The sequence below is a fragment of the Chiroxiphia lanceolata genome, chromosome Z (genome assembly GCF_009829145.1).
Source record: "Chiroxiphia lanceolata isolate bChiLan1 chromosome Z, bChiLan1.pri, whole genome shotgun sequence".
NCBI classification, from domain to species: Eukaryota; Metazoa; Chordata; class Aves; order Passeriformes; family Pipridae; genus Chiroxiphia; species Chiroxiphia lanceolata.
Window position 1 is genome coordinate 68588941 of NC_045671.1, and position 19506 is coordinate 68608446.

The 19506-nt window shown below is 38.7% G+C and overlaps 1 protein-coding gene across 4 annotated transcripts; it reads right to left on the minus strand.

Annotated features, from left to right (window-relative positions):
- Nucleotides 1-653: 653 nt before the first annotated feature.
- Nucleotides 654-19135, minus strand: LOC116781127 (S-adenosylmethionine synthase-like). Of its 4 annotated transcripts, XR_004354769.1 has the most exons (10): nt 18774-19133; nt 15682-15759; nt 13965-14087; nt 12958-13070; nt 12204-12347; nt 10914-11132; nt 9311-9493; nt 6412-6545; nt 3187-3345; nt 654-1899 (listed from the first exon to the last, which is right to left on the minus strand). XR_004354769.1 is itself a non-coding variant. In XM_032676728.1 (9 exons), the coding sequence occupies exons 1-9, from the start codon at nt 18844-18846 to the stop codon at nt 3243-3245; spliced, it is 1170 nt and encodes a 389-aa protein (XP_032532619.1). In that variant the 5' UTR covers nt 18847-19133; the 3' UTR covers nt 2212-3242. The 4 variants fall into 4 exon arrangements, 3 of the variants coding, with proteins under 3 accessions (XP_032532619.1, XP_032532620.1, XP_032532621.1); XM_032676728.1 differs by lacking the exon at nt 654-1899 and having other exon boundaries at nt 2212-3345; XM_032676729.1 differs by lacking the exons at nt 654-1899; nt 18774-19133 and adding an exon at nt 16469-16615 and having other exon boundaries at nt 2212-3345.
- Between the last annotated feature and the right edge of the window lie 371 nt (nt 19136-19506).

Here is a 19506-nt window from a genome sequence, read left to right on the forward strand (position 1 = left end):
TCCAAAATATAACTAGAAAAATGGCACATATAATAATATCTCCATAGCTCCAGATAGGGTTCATTAGGTTCAGCACAGATGAAAATCTATTTTAGAAGTACATCTCAGAGAGAAGATTAAATACTTCTTCGTTGTTTGTATTTTTTAGTGCAACTGCTCTTGTGATGTACTCTGAAAGCATGAGTCATAAAACTAATCCTCACACAAAGCAAACAGAAGTTTGACCTTTCTTAATTTAACATCTTCATTTTGCATGCAGAGACCCTCCATTTCTTCTGAGGTCAGAAATACACAAAAAGCACTTTTACAGCCAAGTTGGTACTTCTGTCCATTCATTTTCTTTCCTAATTGCCTGTTCTAGGTTTGAGTGAAACCATGCCCTTTTGAAAGATTCAGGCTTAATTCTGCCTCACAAAATCCAGCAAGAATAACCATCTTTGGGAAGTGCCTACGCAAACTCACTGTTTGAAAAAGCTCTTTTTCAGAGCAGCCACTAATACCTCCACATGTTACACTCAAATAATTTTGTGCAGTACAAATTTTTCATTCATGCAGCTCTTTGTATGAGCTGAATATCTGTACAGCCTGCTACTGCAGATGAAGTTGCAAAACACAATGCATAAACTGTTGTGTTCTTCTTCTGATGTGCTCTTACAATTTTTTTTCTTATGCAGAATATGACCTGATATATATTGGGAGATTTTTATAATATATTGTAACCACATATTTCAAATAAGACCCTATGCATTTGATATTAAAACAGCAAGTTTCATAAATAAATAAATAAATAAATTTCAATTGATCCCTGGATGGAGGCTACATTTGAATTTAGCTACTTTTTCAGCAATCTGCCATCTTAAAGCTTATGTCTGATTTGGGAACCCTTTTTTACAGTTTAGGTTCTAGTTTAAGTCATTCTTTTCCAGAATGGTAATGAGAGAACGCGCCAATCATTCAAAAAAAGATTATTTCACTGGTTTTGTGGAGCAATAGTTTTGTGTCTGGCTGTGGACTAGACACTACAAACTTAGCAGAGGTATCTTTATCTGCTGGTTTCAAACAAGGCATATGTCTTTTTTTCTGTTTTTGAAGAGATTTTTTACATAGGGCAAATTAGCTACCCTCTATAAATAAAATTAATTCACTAGTCATTAGAAAAGTCACTAAAATTTTTAGGCAGGATCTCTAGAGTCTTAATGTACCTGTTCCAATCCGTATTTAGGGATTTCTTCAGTAGGTGGTACTCCTGGCTACTTTGAAACACCAGTCAATGACAAGGGGAAGGAAAGCTTAGTAGTCTATCAAATTCCTTGAAGAAAATGTCTTCAACTCTGAAGTCAGAAAGCAAGGTGAAAGAAGTCTTGCAGGAATGTGTTCTTACTGTCTGAAGTACACCGTGGGGGTTTTGTGGGGGCTTGTTTGTTTGTGTTTTGTTTGTTTGACAGCGAGCAGCGATTAACAGACACCTCCATTGAACAAATAATTTCCTCATTCAGTTTAACAAAAGACATTTCATCAAAATGCTCTTCTTCCATGAGGAACAAAGCATCACAGCTTCTTAACAAAGCTCTATTTAACTTTGGAAGGGTGAAGTCTTATGACAGTGAAATTGAGACAGTTGTAAAATTGACACTATATGCCCATTTACTGAAATTGCTATCAGTTTAGTGTATAGTGATCTCTGCAATCCCTTGCCATTTAAACTTTGTGCCGCCATTTATTAAAACATTTCTCAATATTTTATTATTTTGACATTTCAGAATTAGCAAGCTGCATTACTATTTCCTAGAAAATAGCAATTTGAGCAAATTCTAATGAAGTTTAATGCTATGCTTTATGCCTATGAGGCTATATGCATATTAAATGGATTAGTTTCAGGCAAAGATAAGGTCCAGGGTCCTGTGATAAAAAGGAAAATTGTCATTAAATAAAAAAAAATTTTAAAAAATGCAAAAAATGCCCACAAAAGATTGCATATGGTTTTCTAATGGAAAAAAATAAGTGCCTCGTCTGTAGGTCACAAGGACTGCAGCAGTCACTGTGCTACATTGGGTTAACTGCACCAGGCCAGGTGAGACACAGGTACAGTTGTACAGTGACCTCACTTCAGCTCCGGTCTATCCAAGGAGCAATGGATTGATCAGTCTTTGCAGGAAATGAAGCAGCTTTTTAAAATTTGCTTGAGATTAATGTTATATTCAACTACTTGCATTTGATTAGACTTATCACTGAAGCCTTTATTTTTCCCTTAGCAGGGGTGAGGGAACCTTATTGTTTAGTTGTCTATCAAAACCCCCGGCATTAACAGTAGCTACATCATTCCAACATTCTGTCTTAGTTACCAATTTAATGATAAATTTGCTTGTCAGAATTGCTAATTTCCATATACAAGTCTTTTCATTCTCTCTAGTCCTTGAAGAAAAGCTAAATGATTTTGCATTCTCTCTCTCCATTTATGTTTTCATCCAGAGAATTAAAAGGAAAGTCATGTCCTCTAAGTGCTTTTTACAACATTTTTTTTTTTACATTTCAGAAGTTGCCAAATTAAACCTAATCGAAAATTTATACAGCCGATTCCAATTCATGCAGTCATGGAAAATTCAAGTTTGAGAAGGAGTAACTATAAATGAACAAAAGAATCAAAACATAGGAGTTCATCAGTTTTCAAAGATATGTAATGTTAAAAGCAAACAAATAACAGGTGTTTTTAGGGTTACAGTGACCAATGATAAGAAATGGGTATTTTTACTAATTTGCTTAAAATTCACTAAAGCACTTAAACTAAAGCTATAGTCTTGGAAGACCTGGCCCAAATAATTATGGCAGTTTGTGCTATTTCTGCTTTCCTCTCGTGGGGAGCTTTTGAAGTTACCTCTCCAACTTCATCCTCTTCAGTACAAATTTAACTGGGTAAGCAATAGTGGGCTGCCCTGGCAGAATAGGAATGGCATCAACTTCCATAACCATCTGTGCACTTTATATCTGATCACAGTCAAATGCCTAAATTTTTCACATATTACCAAAGACAAAGCTGAAGACTATATTAGATAGAGCTACATGTATTTGAAGTGTAAGGCCACTATGAAAGTTAGAAATCAAATACAAATAATTTTTAGTATGTCTATTAACTACAGAATGTCATTTAAGTGTACATACAGTCTTTTCTTGAACTGCTTAAAATTTTACCTAGTTATTAATATGAATAATATGAAATGTCAATAATATGAAATGTTTTGAAAAGCTTAAAACACAAGCTTTTTGGGTATTTCCCATGTAAATTCTTCTCTTCCAAAGTGCCCATAGCATGCTGTTTTTTGATAGATTGGCCTCTTCAAATCCAGCTCCCTAAATGAAAAGAAAAAAACCAGAAGTGATCCTTACACTTACCTCTACTCCAACGTACATTACGATCTGGAAATATCAGAAGCATGATCAGTATCATCCCCAGGAGAAGGACAGCAAAACCTCGGTGTCATTTTCTTCCCCACACAGATTTACGGAAAGAAAGACAGTGAGCTGACAGTTTCAATTCTAAAGTGAGTAGAAATAGCCAGGTGTCTTCCAGTGTCTCAGAGGTGCAGTAAGTATGCAGTTAGGCTTTATAAACGTTACAATGCAGAAGCATTTTAATCGGAACCAAGTCCAGCTACACCTGGGCAAACATCAATGTGTTTTCTGTTATTTCAAGTGTGATATGGGACATTTTCTAATGCTACTGGGCCAGAAAGAAAACGATCTCAAAAGAAGCTGCCAAAGATGATGATCTAGTAGACTAGGTAACTGTGGAGGTTTAACTGCTTATGTAGATACACTAAGTCACTATTTAGAGTAGGCTGCTAAAGATGACATAATTATAACTAGATAAATAACGAAGGTGGAAGTGCTCTTTAGCCTGCATAATACAGTGGATAGCAGCTGTGCTAAATGGTTGGCTACCGGTATCTACACAGAAGTTTCTCTTTGTTTCATGAAAGGCCTGAAACATTTTCATCTGCTTGGGCTTTCTTCCTGCTTTAATTATCTTTGAAAGCACATTTAGAATAGACAATTCATGTTGTAAACTGCTGGAGAGAAAAGCAGTGGAGAAATGACAAAGTAAGAAGTACGAATACCAACAGGACAGTCAATACATTTCAGATGGTGAAGAAATCACACGTTCTCACACTTATGTGGACATTTATGACATAGAGCAGCTATGTCTTGTTTCAAGTAATATTTTGTGCAACACGGTCACATTCTGCAATGGCTACTGTAGTAGTCATTTGTGCTTGACCCTAAGCCAGAAGGCGTCAAAATATGAGTGCTGACTAAATGAAAAGTATGTCAATGAGTAGTTGGCTAGAATGGACGGCCAGCACCACTTCTAGGATTTTAAATATTGTGAGGTGATGTTTAACAAGGAAATATTCACTCAATGATGCTCATGGTTTTGCCAGCTTTCTTCCTTTTCTACTGCAATCACCACTTCCAGGACTGTGTGTGTTTTTAAAATGCAGCATATTTTAACCCAACAAAGCAAGGTAATTATCTGGGAATAACCACACAAATTATTGTTAGTGATCAACTACCATAATGACAAAGTTAAAGAACAGTTTTGATTGTATTTGTGAACTGATAACACTTGGAAAACATTATCTATCAATAGAAGTTGCCATAATGCCTCACATTATCTCAGACTATTATATATGCCTCAGCATATATATTCCATACTCTGAAAAGGAGTGCAAAAGGTTGACCATATCAGTTGATATAGCTTGTCAGAAATGTCTTTCCTTTTGAAGGGAAAAAAAAGACCTCTTATTCACTAACATGTTGATATTTTTTTTCCCTCAGAGTCAAATATGCTCAAGATTGCTCTGGAATATAGAGATTTGAATGATCTTAAGTGAATCATTAAAAGCATTTTTCTCAAATAATGAGATAGCTATCATACATGTTTCAGCATTTTAGAACAGAATTTTTAAAACCTGCATTGCTCAAAATGACAAAGTCTTCATGGACTCAAGTTCTTGCTGGTATCTATCTCAAGTCGAACTCCCATGTAAATTTCACAGACTTAAAATAAGGATTGAACTCACAACGTCAATGCTCCCTTAGAAGAGAAAAGCTATAGTGTTTCCATTAGTTTCTCTCCACTAGTTGTGTATTTCACAAAACTTTTAAGAGGACAGGTTTGGTGAAAATCAGCCAAGAGATTAGGAAATTCATCAGAACTGAGAAGATGAACCTGTACCATTAGGTCTTAGGAAGCTGTACTACAAATAGTCAAGAAAACTGTGCCTCTTAAAAGTTCACATAAAGAATCATATAAGTTAGTCATAAATGGGAGAAAAATCAATGAAAAATGCTCGGGTCAAATTACAGCTCACTGGAATGTGGGTGGGTAACTGATGATAAGGAGAGGTGCTGATCTGTTTCTCTCCTTCAGCCCTTTCCTCTCAAAGAAAAGAGTAATTCCCATGCTTCTTTATGTGTAAGGATTATATTAGACTAAAAGACCTGCTTCTTCAGGCCCATTAATATTCCAGAAAAGGTGAGCTGCAAAAGGCAATAGTTACTAGGTTTGGGTTTGCACGTCCTCTCTGGCTGCATGGTAGCCTCAATGACACATTTGATCACAACTGAATTTTGTCTTCAAGACAGTTCATCTCATGGCTATTCTTGTTCTGGTTTTAAATTCACACAATAGTTCAGCTACCAGATCCTTAGAGAGCATGTAAGGAACCCGGATTCCTTTTTAGTTAGCTTTAGTTGACTTCAAACAGGCTGCACAAAACTGCATGGCAACCAGAGACAGGCCCTCAGTGTTCAGTTTCCCTCTGCGTGTGCCAGGGCAAATTACTGCACATAATGTCCCACTACTTTCAACAGGATTGCTCAGGTGACGTGAGAGCACCAGAGCCTTTCCATCTCCTTGCAGCTGTCTCATAAGTTGTTGCCACCTGAACATCAAAGGCACGGAGACCATACTTACCTCAGTATTTCTTTCAGAAAGAGCCAATATTTCTGTTGCCTTTCAGATAAGGCAGCAATTTGGAGCCTTACACACCCTGTAAACAAACTGGAAAGCCTAACTACATCTTATGTTAAACTTTAATTCTACTTTACCAAGCAAACTACCGCCTGGCTAATGAACTGCAACATAATTCACTATCAGGGTTGCGTGTAGACATACACGGTGTAATTTAGGTAGGTCTCAGTTATTCAGTGTATTTTGTTGCTAGATTTATCAACTGGCCCTTTCATGTTGTGCTGAGAGCACGGATGAAGGAAGAGCAGAAATTGTACCAATTAGCGATTTATGACAAAGGTGACTTTCTTGAGGTTATAAGCCAGAAAATTAAACATTAACCTGTTAAAGAGAGCACTAAAGACATGATTCCATACGGTAAATACTAACATCACACAAACCTTATGATAGCTGCAAGGCGCAGATCAAAGTTTTTCTGGACAATTTTAAGTAGTTCTTCTTCAGATCTGTCTGATGTTCCATAATGAAACACTGAGATTGCAAGAGGACAGCTCAGACCGATGGCATATGATAGCTGTAGGACACATGCAAAGAACCCAAATACGGTTAACACAGTCCTTCCTACTTTTTGCTTAAGAGAAAGGAAAGGCTCATCACATGTGCCAGGGTAGTTTGCAAACATCCTGTCTCCGTAAAGGAAACCAGGGGATATGCTCTTGCTATTTGTCTTTTATGTTAGAAAATTACGTTTTCCTCAGAGAACGTTCGGCCTGGTCAAATCCTAGACCTGGGTGACATTCCTTTAAAGCAAAAGAGGTACTTTCTGTCCTTCTCAGGTACTGCCATTCTTCATGCAGTTCCCTCTATTATCTGTCTTGCCCTTTCAGTATGAGAGTTGGTTAGCATGTAAACAATACCCATAGGAAAAACAGTTGTCAACCTCAGTGGAGACTGGCAAAGTCTCAGCGTAGCACACAGCTATCAATGGGCTGAAAACACTTGCATTTCCACTTCATTTTTCCTTTTGTTGATCTTTAATCCAGCCCTCCATGACTTCGCAGGACATTGGCTTCTCTGCTCTCCCATCCTCCACCTTATCTTCTTTGCTAATGTCTGAGATCTCCATAATTTGCTGTTAAAAAAGTCTAACTTGCCTTGTCTAGAGAAAGGTTCATGTCTGAGAGAAGGCCTCTGAAAACTACTGGAATGACAACATTCCCACCTAACTCAAAAATAAAGACAGCGATGTAGGTGTTCAAAAATGACACTCAAAACGTGCATACCAAGAAATCAGAAGTTTATCTTCTGTTCATTCAGAAAAAAAAAATATTATCAACAACTGGCTAACCAACACTTCTTTGTGCCTGGCTTATTCTCAGTCTCACCTTTTCCTGACTAACTCCAAACTATCAGGTATCAAACACATGCACAACATCTAAAGCAAGGAGCCTTGTTCCTAATTGAGATGTTGTCATGGTTTGAGATTCTCCAAAATCTTAATTCCCTAGTCTAAGCCCCCTTGCACATCTCAACCTAATGTGAGATGGGTTTTCCAGACAAAACATGCCAGACTCAGAATGGGGGAAAGGGAATATATATTACAATGACTGTACAAATAAATATCATAATACATTATACACACGATCACAACTATCTCTACCATGACATATAGTATTTACAATGGATCAGATCTCTTCTCCCCTCCAAATAAAAGTCCAGGAGTGAAGAAGGACAGATCCCTTCCAATCTCTGAACAGCAGTATCTTCTAAGGCAGCTGGTTTTCCTCATCTCATGCATGCAGCAGCTGTGGCTGGCTTTCTGCCAGCACTCACGAGGGAGGTATCCAAGCTCCCTCGACCCCTTGACGCAGGCAAAGGGGTCTTCCATGGGCTACGTCACCCCAGACAAAGGTCGTTCCACCATGGTCAGACCACGAAACACTGAGGGTCTTCGTGACGGTCTGGTATCTCCAGGAGATTCAAGCTCCTTGCAGGGCCTCTGTGCCCTGCCTCAGGCTGCGAGCTTCTTTGTAGCTTGCAGCAAGGGAGGGCCCCCAAGGCCAACCTCCTACACCGTCCTGGCTCAGCTCTCAGGACAACTGAGCTTCTCAGCTCCTCTCTCTCTCCAGTGCTGCTGTACTCCAAGGCTCCTCTCAAATAGGAGTCCATCTACTCCTCCTTTCTCGGAGGTCTCAAAGGAGTTTGGGGGAGGTCTGGTTCAGTTCTTACCCCCAAAAACTCTGTCTCTGAGCTGCTGGCTCTCTTTTCTGACTCTCCTTCCAGGAGTCCTCTCTGCGGTGCATGCCGTTTGCTGTTTGGTTCAGTTCTTATCTGTCCTGGCTCTCTGCCACAGTCTCTGGACGCTGCTTCTGCTGCTGCCCACAGTGGAGAAAACATCTCCCGGCATAACTACAGACACTTAGTCCAGCTTTATGCTGTTCCAGGTCCCTGCAGGCCCTGCTGGGGGCTGGGGGGCCAAAGCCCCCCTGTGGGGCTCTGAACTCCTTCCTCATGGCTCTACAACACGGCCACCTCTCCTCCAACAACCAAACTACAACTCTTCTCTTCCGGTCTGGTTGTGGTATGTTTACATTTTGCAGGAGCACCCACTGGACAAAACTTCAAAACTTCCAGGGGTTTCCACCCCTTGGGGTTTTACCATTTTCTTAGCCTCTGGGGGAAAACAAGGTCCAAACCACTACAGATGTCAGGATACTTATGTCATGGATCATAACTACATCCAGTGGGCTTTTCTTTTGGTCCACGGAGAACGTAAAATGTTTTAAACACACCTCTGCAGCAAAACACCAGCCAGATTGCTGCTACATTTTACTTATTTAGTAAATGAGTTGTGTAATGAGTTATTATGTAGCAGCTACTCAGAAAGAGTATGTTCATAAACTAGTATTGCAAACTGCCTAGGCAAACTTCACTTGTTTAACAGCCACACTGTGTTCATGTTTAATGGTGAAACTGTCTAGGTGTCAATAAAACACCTCCTTCTGCTTCTTAGACACAGTAATAACAAAAATTCCTGCACAAGGAAAGAAGTGCATTTTGTTCTGAGCATACAAGACTAAAGAAGGTTGTTCTTGCTTTAAACTCTCTAAAACAAGTGAATTTTGCTTTTAATCACATCTCACACCATAGCAGTGTACTAGGATTGTGAACGTAATTTCAAATGCAGCTTAAAACAGATTAAGTTACAACCAATACGATCCTGTAATACAGCAAGTTGCACAACTACACCTAGACAGTGCTACCAAAACTGCAATGTGCTGTGCAGCCCAGGCCAGAATGTCTCAGAATTTGGTGTATTACTTTCATGGTTTGTCTTACCTGGATTAGTACCCTTTTACAGAGACCAGCTTTCACCAGAGATTTTGCAATCCAGCGAGCTGCATAGGCTGCAGAACGATCAACTTTGGAGGGATCTTTCCCAGAGAATGCACCTCCACCATGGGCTCCCCAGCCTCCGTATGTATCAACAATGATCTTCCGACCAGTCAGTCCAGCATCGGCCTGAAGGACAAACAACTGAGTATATTCAGAGGCACAATAGCTCATCCAATCCCATACTAGGTTAGTGGGTATAGCTTTGTTTGGTATTTGCCACAGATACAGCTCTGTTCACAGTGTTCACATTCACATGCAACTGTTTAATGGAAGAGTTCTCTACATGACTGGAATACTTTTCAGAGATGCACTAAGCTGTCTGGGCTACAGTCACTTTTGAAAACCTTTAAGAATGTGGCACAACTGTAAACATGACAAAAAGAAAGCTCACTTCAAATCAGCAATCATGAAATAGTGTTTCTGGATTACTGGACAAAGTCTTCACTCAGCAACACTTTGATGAAGGCCAAGAACTTAAAGCAACAAAAGTAGATCACATATGACCGAAAAGGTTAACAAGCTTCACTTAGATACCCATACTAAATGGGAAACAGGGGCTTCACGTAACTGCAACTCAGTGCTGTCAGAACATGAGTACTCAGAAACTCTAGCTCAGTTCATATTAATGGTTCAGTAGTGACCCAAGTGATACTACTCTTCTTCCTTCACTCCTGTGCTCCTGATAATGGAGTCCCATGCTCTTGCATAGACCTTCTTCTGCCTCCTACAACTTGATGAATTGATCCAACTTGCTCAACCAGCAGAGAATTACTGCCTCTCTTTCAGATTAGCAGAGCTGGCAATGGTGTGCTGAAAAATGAACTCCAGAGTGCCGAGAAATTCCATCCTAAAAGAAGATAAACTGCACTAATCCACTATTTTTATATCTCCAAATAAGTAGTGTGGGAGCAAAGCTGACATTTTTTTCCTCATTGAAAGGGGTATCCCTACATCATCCCAGTGGCATCATAAGCACACCTTGTAATTTTACTTCTTATAAACTCTTCATACAAAACTGTAAAGTTTTCTATAACGTAATTTTTTTACAATTTCACAGCAATGACCTTCTTATCTAGTACCAGCACATGGTAAGCAGAACATGCATCAAATTCCAATGACTATTGAGAGTTAATACATTAGGCCTCCCTTGAAATTCGTTCCACTTTACAAATAATTTCCATGTATATATTAGATCTATTGTTATTTCTGGTTTCGATTTTTATCGTGAAAGTGAAGAGATCGTTCCAGCCAGACATTTTAGCATGTACCTTAAGGACTGGATTTTCCTCATTTAAAATACTTTCTGGAAGCAAGACGGAGGTCCAAGAATCTGTACATTTGGCTGTCGAAGCAGGTAGAGCTTCAGTTTAGATACCAGCCGTCCAGTAAGAAAAGTCCAGCAGGGATGACTGAAGCTTCCTTAAAAATGTACAGACTTTCTTGGTTAAAGGTATACTAGTTCACTGTACTATTGTTTAAGAGAGCATTCACAAGCACGTGGCAAAGTAGAATCCAAGTCTGTATAGGCTATCATTTTTCAAAGTACCTTAGGACCACCTTCTACAAACTTTTCACTTGGAAGGAGATGATAAATGGTGTCCTCATCAAGATACTTCTCTGGAATGACTTTTTTAACAACTTTCTCCATTAGCTCCTTCTGTATTTGTTGCAGTGTTATGTCTGGGGCATGATTTACTGAAATCACCAGTGTGTGCACTCGGATGGGCTCCAGTGTGCCATTACACTCCTTGTATTCCATTGTGACCTGGTGAGAAAAAAAAAAAGGAAAGTGAACACTCAGGGCCAAAAGAACCAGTCTGAAAGCTGCGAATGAACCTCAGCTATTTTCGGCGGCCAAAAATAAACCGATGAAGAGAAATGGGATGAAAAATGATGGATCGCTGTCAATGCTTAAAGTCATTGTAAGGAAAAAGAAGTACAAAAAATACTGAAGTACTACTACCAGAAGAGCTAACTAAAGGACATTACATATTGCCACAGAAAAGCAAAACAACAAGGAAGTTACAAAATCCTATGATTTTAGCAGTTGATGCTAAAACGAACAACTGTAGATCAGATTATAGGCTGTATCCTTTGCTCCCAACCATTGTACATGGCTTTTATGTACATGCAAATATTAACTGGCATTGTTTCATCCTTAGTATCTGTTTTCTTACAGACTAAAGTGGTCTCTCTACTTTCCCACCCTTCAGACATGCTTGAATAGGTACATCTTAAAGAAATCAGCTTATTCACATGTTCACATAGTCCTGTCAAGATGTAGGGATTAAATCCATGTTGTACTGCAACAACAGCAGCAGTATAACCCAATGCAATTCCACACTAAATACCAGAACTTAAGACTAAAACATCTTGCTGTCTTAGAAATGCCACATGCATGTCTTTCCTTTCCTGCAGATTTTACAGCCTGGAAGACAGAACTTACTGTCTTTGAGACATCCAAAGTGCATCACACTTACAATAGGCTCAGTGACTCATCCACTCAGCTCTGCAACACAGCTGTCAGTGGTTATATTTGCTCAAGAAAAAGAAAAATCCAGCTGATCACTGGTAATTTGCTGATATTCTTAATTTCCGAGGGGAAAAGAAGGAAAATATAAGTATTGTTTTGAGGAGACCTGCTAAGACACTGATTGAAGAGTTTAAACAAACCATATGTGCTACATACAAATGTACCTTATCAAACTCACACCTCCTTGGATGATAATAATAGCAGCACCATTTTTGACAAACATGAAATCTGATATAGTAGCACATGGGGTAAATGATTGCCGTTGTTTCTCACCTTTACAGTTCATGCATCTATGTTACAAACCTGTGTTTTCCCATCTGGTCTAACCCAAGGCCACGTTCCATTCCGTTCCAGAGCCCTTATAGTTGCAGTTAGTTTGTGTGCCAGGAGGATTGTTAAGGGCATACATTCCTCAGTTTCATCAGTGGCATAGCCAAACATCAAACCCTACATCGAAAAACAGGGAAAATAAGCTACTCATTTCCCTGTTCTCTTTCCATTTCTACACTTGTCTTTGCCACATAGTACTTTAAAATCACCCAAGCTTAGCAAGAGACAGCAGCAACATGCAGAGTTAACACCCTTTGACATACAACCAGCCTGAAATAACATTTATGTGCAAAAATCAGAACCACAGCAGGGGCTGGTTCCCAAGAATGGTTTTGCCTTAAAAATCCATCAGATCCCTCTTCAAAGTCTTCATAAACATAAAGCTCATTAAGACTGCTTAGTTTTCTCCCCACACATGACAACTGAAATCTCACAGCAGTTGTTGCCTAAGAAGTAAAACTAGGCTAACCAAGGACTTGAAAGACCTTGAAACTAACCAACTGATCAAAATGAAATTTGTAGCTCTATCCCGTTAAGGCCACTGGATACAGGGAAAGCCGCTTTCCTTGAAACTAGTGAAGGCTGTGATACTTTTTTTGCACTTCTGGTGATTTAAAAGAGTTCTAATTCCTACAGTTTGCACAATAGTTTTTAAGGAAAGTCTCTGGTCCGATGTAATTGTGATTGCTTGCACGTGAACTAGATTTGAGAAAGTGCCTGGAATTACCTGATCCCCTGCTCCAATGTCATCATCACACTTGCCATGGGAGATAGCATCCTTGATCTCTTTACACTGCTGTTCCAAGGCCACTAAAACTGTGCAAGTCTTATAGTCCAGTCCTAGTGAAGGGAGTTTTGTGAAGTTAGGTCATATATTCCCGAGAGTTCACAAATTGCTGGAGACGTTTTTAAGGATTATCTAGTTATCTTGGCTAAAACTTTCAAAACTCCAAGCACACAAACTTCCTATACTACATTTTTTTATTGCCAGCAGAAGCAGACAATGAGCACATTTATATAACAGTCCCAGGATATGGGAAAATTAGTGCTATTAGGTCAAACTTAAATTCTTGAAACTGACAGCATAAGTGTAATCCTACAAGCTGCCCCACCCAAGCTTGTTACATTGTTTATTATTATTGGGTTCAAACCATTTGCTATTAAATCTGGGAGAGTAGTGTGGAAAATGTTGCCAGAAACCGATACTCAGTTTTTCTTGTAGTGTGTTCTAGGGTTCAATAGAATTAGACAAAAAATGTATATACCATGCACAAAAAGGGAAGACTCAAGGGAAATAGTCACGTAAGTGTTTCAACTACTGAAAGGGAACTACTTTGGGATATATGTTAAGAATACACAAAGAATTCCCATTTGTGTGAATTTCAAGTGTCACAGGCTTATGCACCCCAAGGACGAGTAACATCGGTGTCAAAGCTTTCATAGCACAAACCTACAGATGCACCCACCTTCTGATGTATGTGCAAAACCTAGCTCTTCTGCATCAGAGAAGCAGGAGACACCTGGCTCTTTCAAGAATAAGTCTTTTGTAAGTATGCCACCTTAAAATAGCTCCTTCAATACTACACACTGAAAATTACATATCAACAATATCTGTGAGTTTTCTCCTAGGCCTGGATACACATTTCACTTCATTCTCCAGAAGACCATTAAAAACATGACTCTGGCCACATGCAGAACAGACTTAAGAATGAACACATGTAGGATCTCACTCACCTTTGGAAGAGTCATCATATCCTATCTTCTTAAGGGTCTCTCTCACAATTTGTTGGTAATCTACTATAGCTCGGGAAGTGATCTCTCCACAGAGCAAAATCATTCCAGTTTTTGCTACACACTCTGGAAAAAATATGAAACATCAGAATTTTACTGCTACTATTCTACAGTTACACCGAGAGATCTTGAAGATGGTTCTACAAGCAAAGGACTAATCATAGGGGAAACTCAGTGTAAAGCCTTAGCTTTATACTTATACCTAAAGGTCTGTGTGCAATCACTCTTCTCTTCATCTGATATGAACATTTAAATGCCTGCATGTGTTGGGGATCCCCTGTACCCAATTATCCTGTCTCCACACTGGTCAGCAGAAAATATTTATAAGAATAGATCAAGTATATAGGGCTGTTTCTCCAAGTAATTGCCTGGTCTTCAACAGTTTCAGGTCAGAATTTTCCTGAAGCTAAAGGAACATCATTTATTAACAGATGGTTTTACCAGTCTTTGATATATTTTTGTTACTGTAATTCCTCCAGTTGCCCTTGGCAACCACAAAAACTTTTAGCTTCTACAAGATCCTGCAGCAAGAAGCAAATGCAATTTCATTGCAAATTTTGTGCAGAATCACTTCATATTTTATTTCTTTGTTTCTTTCAAGAGTCCACTCAGTTTCCAAACTTTTCCATTTTATGTAAAAACACAGAGCAAACAATCACAAAAAAATTTACTACAACCATATGACCTACTATCTATGTAATTATGTCACATCTCAGTCTTCTGTCTTGCTAAGACAAACCGATGCTGTTTCTCACATCTCTTGTCATGTTTTTTGTTGTTATTTTTGCAGCATTCCTATGTTACCATCTTCCACTTTTCAGCAGTTTTGGAACCATAACTGCCTGCAATATTGAAATACACCCTTCATCAAGTCTAACACTTATGCTAACCCCTCCCTCCACATCTCCTCACTGCTCACATCTATGCATCAAGATTCACAGGAAATTTTTCAGATGAAGCGTCATATTAAATCACTGTGTTTATAGGATGCAGCTAGTCCTCTGTGCTGTAACTATGGCCTTGATGGCTCGTTCTAAAAATAAAATTACAGTATTTGGAAAGCTCTTTAGACACATTCCCTTTCTGTGCGTATTTCTCTGTGGCAACTCAGCTTATTCCAACTGGATAATATGTTCATAGCCTCTGTGGGTGATATTGCTAATACATGTAGAATACAGCATAGTCCTAATGGAAAGTCCCACAAAAAAAGCAAGCTACTTTGATCAGAATCACATCCAAATGAACTTATCCTTCTGTGCCTGTTGTTTAGGGCACCCCCCTATTCGCTCTATAAAGACATGCACCTTGACATATATCTTTCCTCAGTTCTTTTTTTTCCTGATTTTCTTAGTTTCCTCTTTATTATCATCTTCGACAGCCACAGTTTTCCATGACACCAATGGCTTCTCCTGCTCTACTTGTTATATGTCATCACTTTTAATTTGCACTGAGCTATGTGTATTTCTGTTTATTTTTTGCAGGTTTTTTTCTGCCTTCTTTTCTCCTCTGAATAAGTGAACCAAAGTTGACTTCTTGACTGACTGTGGAAATCTTGACTGACAACCAGATATTGGAAGAATTTTGGATCAAAGGATACTATATCAGCATTGACTACTTGTTGTACTTCATTAATCTGTTTTTCTGTCTGGATTGTACTCACCACAGGCAACCTTGGCATCTGGATCAATACTGAGATGAGCATCTACAACAGCATCACTTATCTGATCACATATCTTATCTAGAAGATAAAAATAAGAGAGACATCACATTTCTCTTTGTAATTAAAAAAATTGATTTCTTAATAAAATTTAATTCCCAGTGGACAAGAAACTTGTGTTTACAGGGCATCTGCCAAGAAGCAATTTTACCAACTTATATTCTGAAAGGTACGTTTTCACTTCTCTCCTCAGGTGACTTCTATCTGACATTTTACTGCACAGACCAGCAGCCTCTCAGTGAAGGGACAATGAAAAAGGCTTGCAAAGGCATCCTGATATAATCATTCCAGGAGAATATAAGATGCAATAGTTTTGGAAATATTTAAGCTAAGACCTTTCTGTAGCAGTTTTGCACTCTTCTCCTCTTTTATTTTAAACTTTGTATTGCATTTTCTGTGTGAATTACTTGTTTTAATCTAGATCTTATAACTGTCTGAGATTTGCATTTCCAGTACTGTTTGTGCCTTCTGTGCCTGCAGTGTGGACCTCTGAAATCTCACATGTGAACATTTTCAGATGACAAGAGACATTGCCCTCCCTACAAAGGGTACAGTGTACTGAAGTCCACTCCTGCAAATATGCTCTGCTATCTGGCTCATTCAAGTTTAGAAAAGCTTCTGCAAATTTTCTCTCGGGGACAAACATTGGCCCCTCACAAATTTTCACAGTTATTTCTGAGGGCTGGTCTTTCTGTTTTAGGAAAAAAGAACTGAAGAAAAAAAGTTTTACCTATTCTGTCTTTAGCACCTGTGACCCGTTGTCCAAATAAGACCTCAGTATGCCAAACACATTTGGCTTGTTAAAAGTTAATGAACAATTTTGTGGACAAATTGATTATACCTCGTTAATTTAAATGGAACCAGGTAAAAGCAATCCATGTTATTACTTCCAAAGTACGTGTTTGAAAGTTTGCATATCTGCAGAACCAACATGAGGAATATGAATTAATTTTCACCCACCATCATTACAGAAAAAATTTATCCAAAATACGTTCAGCCACACAGATGCACAGCTGGATCTACAACACTGTCTGTATCAATAAGTCAGGTGCCTGTATAGTTTGTAATAGTCTGTGTAATTATACATGTAATTGCTGATCAAAAATAACTTCTCTCAAGGGCCCACAGAGAAAATTAATGTAGAATCATAACTGAATGTCCACACCATCTTAAACTACTTTTACAGATAATCTAGTTCGGAAGCAAACAAACATCAGAATGAAATTATAAGGCAAGACTAGAGTTACTCTAGTACCAAAAAAGGACTGTAATTCAATGCAAATTTTAAGTGTAAACTGAATTTTGTGTGAACTGTACGGTAATATCTTACAGTACAATCTAAAAGCAAGGAAAAGTGAGATGTGCTAGCCTGTAGCTTTGAAGAGATAAACCATTGTGCTATCAATATCACCACACTCAAATACAAACTAAACCCAAAAGAAAAGCATGAATGCTAAAAATACATGTGCCCCTTCTATTCATACAGGCTACAGTGACTTCAATGTCAGCATGAGATTTTTTATGGAAGGGTAGAGGTTGTTTCTTCACTGGCATAATTTTCACAACCTGAATGAGCAACTTCTGTACCTTTTGTGTTCTGTTTCTAGCATTTTCCCCAAACAAGCTGAAAGTACACATTTCACTGTGCACTTCTTGATCATTTGCAAAGTAAGTCCAGCAATTTAGAGGCTTGAAGAAAAAGCAAAACAGAACAAAGGAACAAAAACCACACCAACTTGATAGCTGTAAAGCTGCGTTATTTCACAGCTTAAACATTATCTTCCTGAAATTTCTTGCAAGCACATTCACTCAAAGATTACAAATCCTGGTTCCAAAGTTTATCACCTGGCTAGTTTGATACCCTGAGACAAACTGAGTTCTGAAGACTGTGAAATTGATCCACGCCAAAGGGTCCAATGCCCAAGCAGCAATGGCATAACCTGCAACTGTTAAGTTTTACTGCCTTCAGCTGTGTGCACAATTACAACAACCAGTGCACTGTTCTAAAGCAAACAAGTGGTTATGGTGGTTCAAGATATAGGTGCCACATGCTGCAGTGGTCTTGCAGTTGGACTGTTCAGTAGGAGTCGGGCAGACAAGCTGGTATAACTGGTTTCATGCTGTACCATTCCCACCTAATGAGTAAGAGTCCTGAGAATATGGATACACAAGAAAAACTCGTCTGCAAATGTTCCATGTTTGACACCACACTGCTTTTCTCACTACTTTTTTTTTTTTTTGTCTTTCCTTCTACTATGGAAAAAGTAAGAAGTAATGCTTTTTTTAGTCTAAACATTAAAATGCTCCATATGAAGGTACTGACACAGAAGGAACTGTTACTACCCTTACTGTAAATCTGAGTCACTACTGTGCCTCTTGGAGGTCCAAACTTTCTCCAGTCCCTCAGTTAACATAGCTTCTAGATTGGTGTTGGTTTAAACAAAGCTGTATGAAAATTAGCTGATTTTAGTGAACAGCTATTAGAGCTGAAGCATTGTCTGCCCTTCCAGACTTGGAAAATTCAATGGTTTTGTACATCCTACAAATGTAGGATGCAAACTTGTGTTAGAGAGAGCAATGTGACACATAGGCACGTGCAGTATTATAGCAGTCACTGGAATAGAGCTCTGATGAAAATTAATGCTTATTACTCCAAACATTTCAGAGATTCGGAGTTCAGTGACCACCTATAATATACATGAGCATAAAGTATTATTTTTTTCATTACAGAACAAAAAGTAAAATTGTAATTCCAGTCTACATGGCAGCCGCAAGTCTACCTGTACAAGACCAATCCATGCTTTCTAAAGCAAATTTTTTAAGTTATCTATACCAGATTATATTGCATGCTAAACAAATAGGACACATTCTAGTCAAGTAAACAAAGACACTAATCTGAAATCTATTAAAAATAATCAATTGGGGTTTTCCATTCATTTCTCCATTGCAAGAGATACGACTGAACTTTCATCAGATAGCATTCCTCACTGAGAAGTATTAATAAAAACAAAGATATAATCAGAATTTTTACTTACCAGAATGTCCTTCAGCAACAGATTCTGAGGTAAAAAGAAACCGTTTTTCTTTTTTTGCGGTGTGAATTGACATGTCTTCGTATCTTTCACAAGCTTGCAAATGAGAAAGACCCAAAGCAACTGGACTACAGAACAAGCACAAGCAGAAGGTGGAGTGGAAAGGTTAATGTGCCTGCGCAAACAGCTGACGTAATTGCTCCTGCCTGTTTGCTCCTTGGAAGTTCAACAGGTTAAGACTGATCTGTGTGGCTTTTACTGCTTTTTATGCACTGCTACAGAAACTTCTTTCATAAGACTCTCATGTGTGGTTAACCTCCTACTTTTGCACACTTCCTCGAGCCTCCATTCTTAATTGCCAACTAAAAAGCGCTTCAAGATGAGATGTTATCTCAGCACTGAGATGCTATCTGAATTTGTAGGGACAAATGATGTTTTCAACTAGGCACAGTATCCATAGTTCGTACTCATCTGTAGTGAACTGTGCAGAAATGTATCTCTCTTTACCTGAGAACAAATATTCATAATGGTTCCAGATGGTAAGAACTGTGCTCTTCTTCCACAATACTGTTTATGTCAGAGGCTAAGTCAGGAGCTGTAGAGCAACAAAACAGCATGCTCTGTAGAAACAGGGATGAAGACAGTGGGTTCATTATAAGCTACCTTGAATTCTGAGACTAAAAGCTATGCCCTAGCTCAATGAATCTTAAACTTGTTAGTGCTCAGGCTCTCACAA

What these genes read in the sequence shown, in the direction of transcription:
- LOC116781127 (XM_032676728.1), bottom strand. Translation starts at nt 18,846, where the DNA reads ATGTCAATTCACACCGCAAAAAAAGAAAAACGGTTTCTTTTTACCTCA. An exon ending in AGATGCCAAGGTTGCCTGTG is followed by an intron (nt 14,088 to 15,681) that starts GTGAGTACAATC and finishes TATTTTTTCCAG; the next exon opens with AGTGTGTAGCAAAAACTGGA. An exon ending in GACCAGATGGGAAAACACAG is followed by an intron (nt 11,133 to 12,203) that starts GTTTGTAACATA and finishes TTTTCTCACCAG; the next exon opens with GTCACAATGGAATACAAGGA.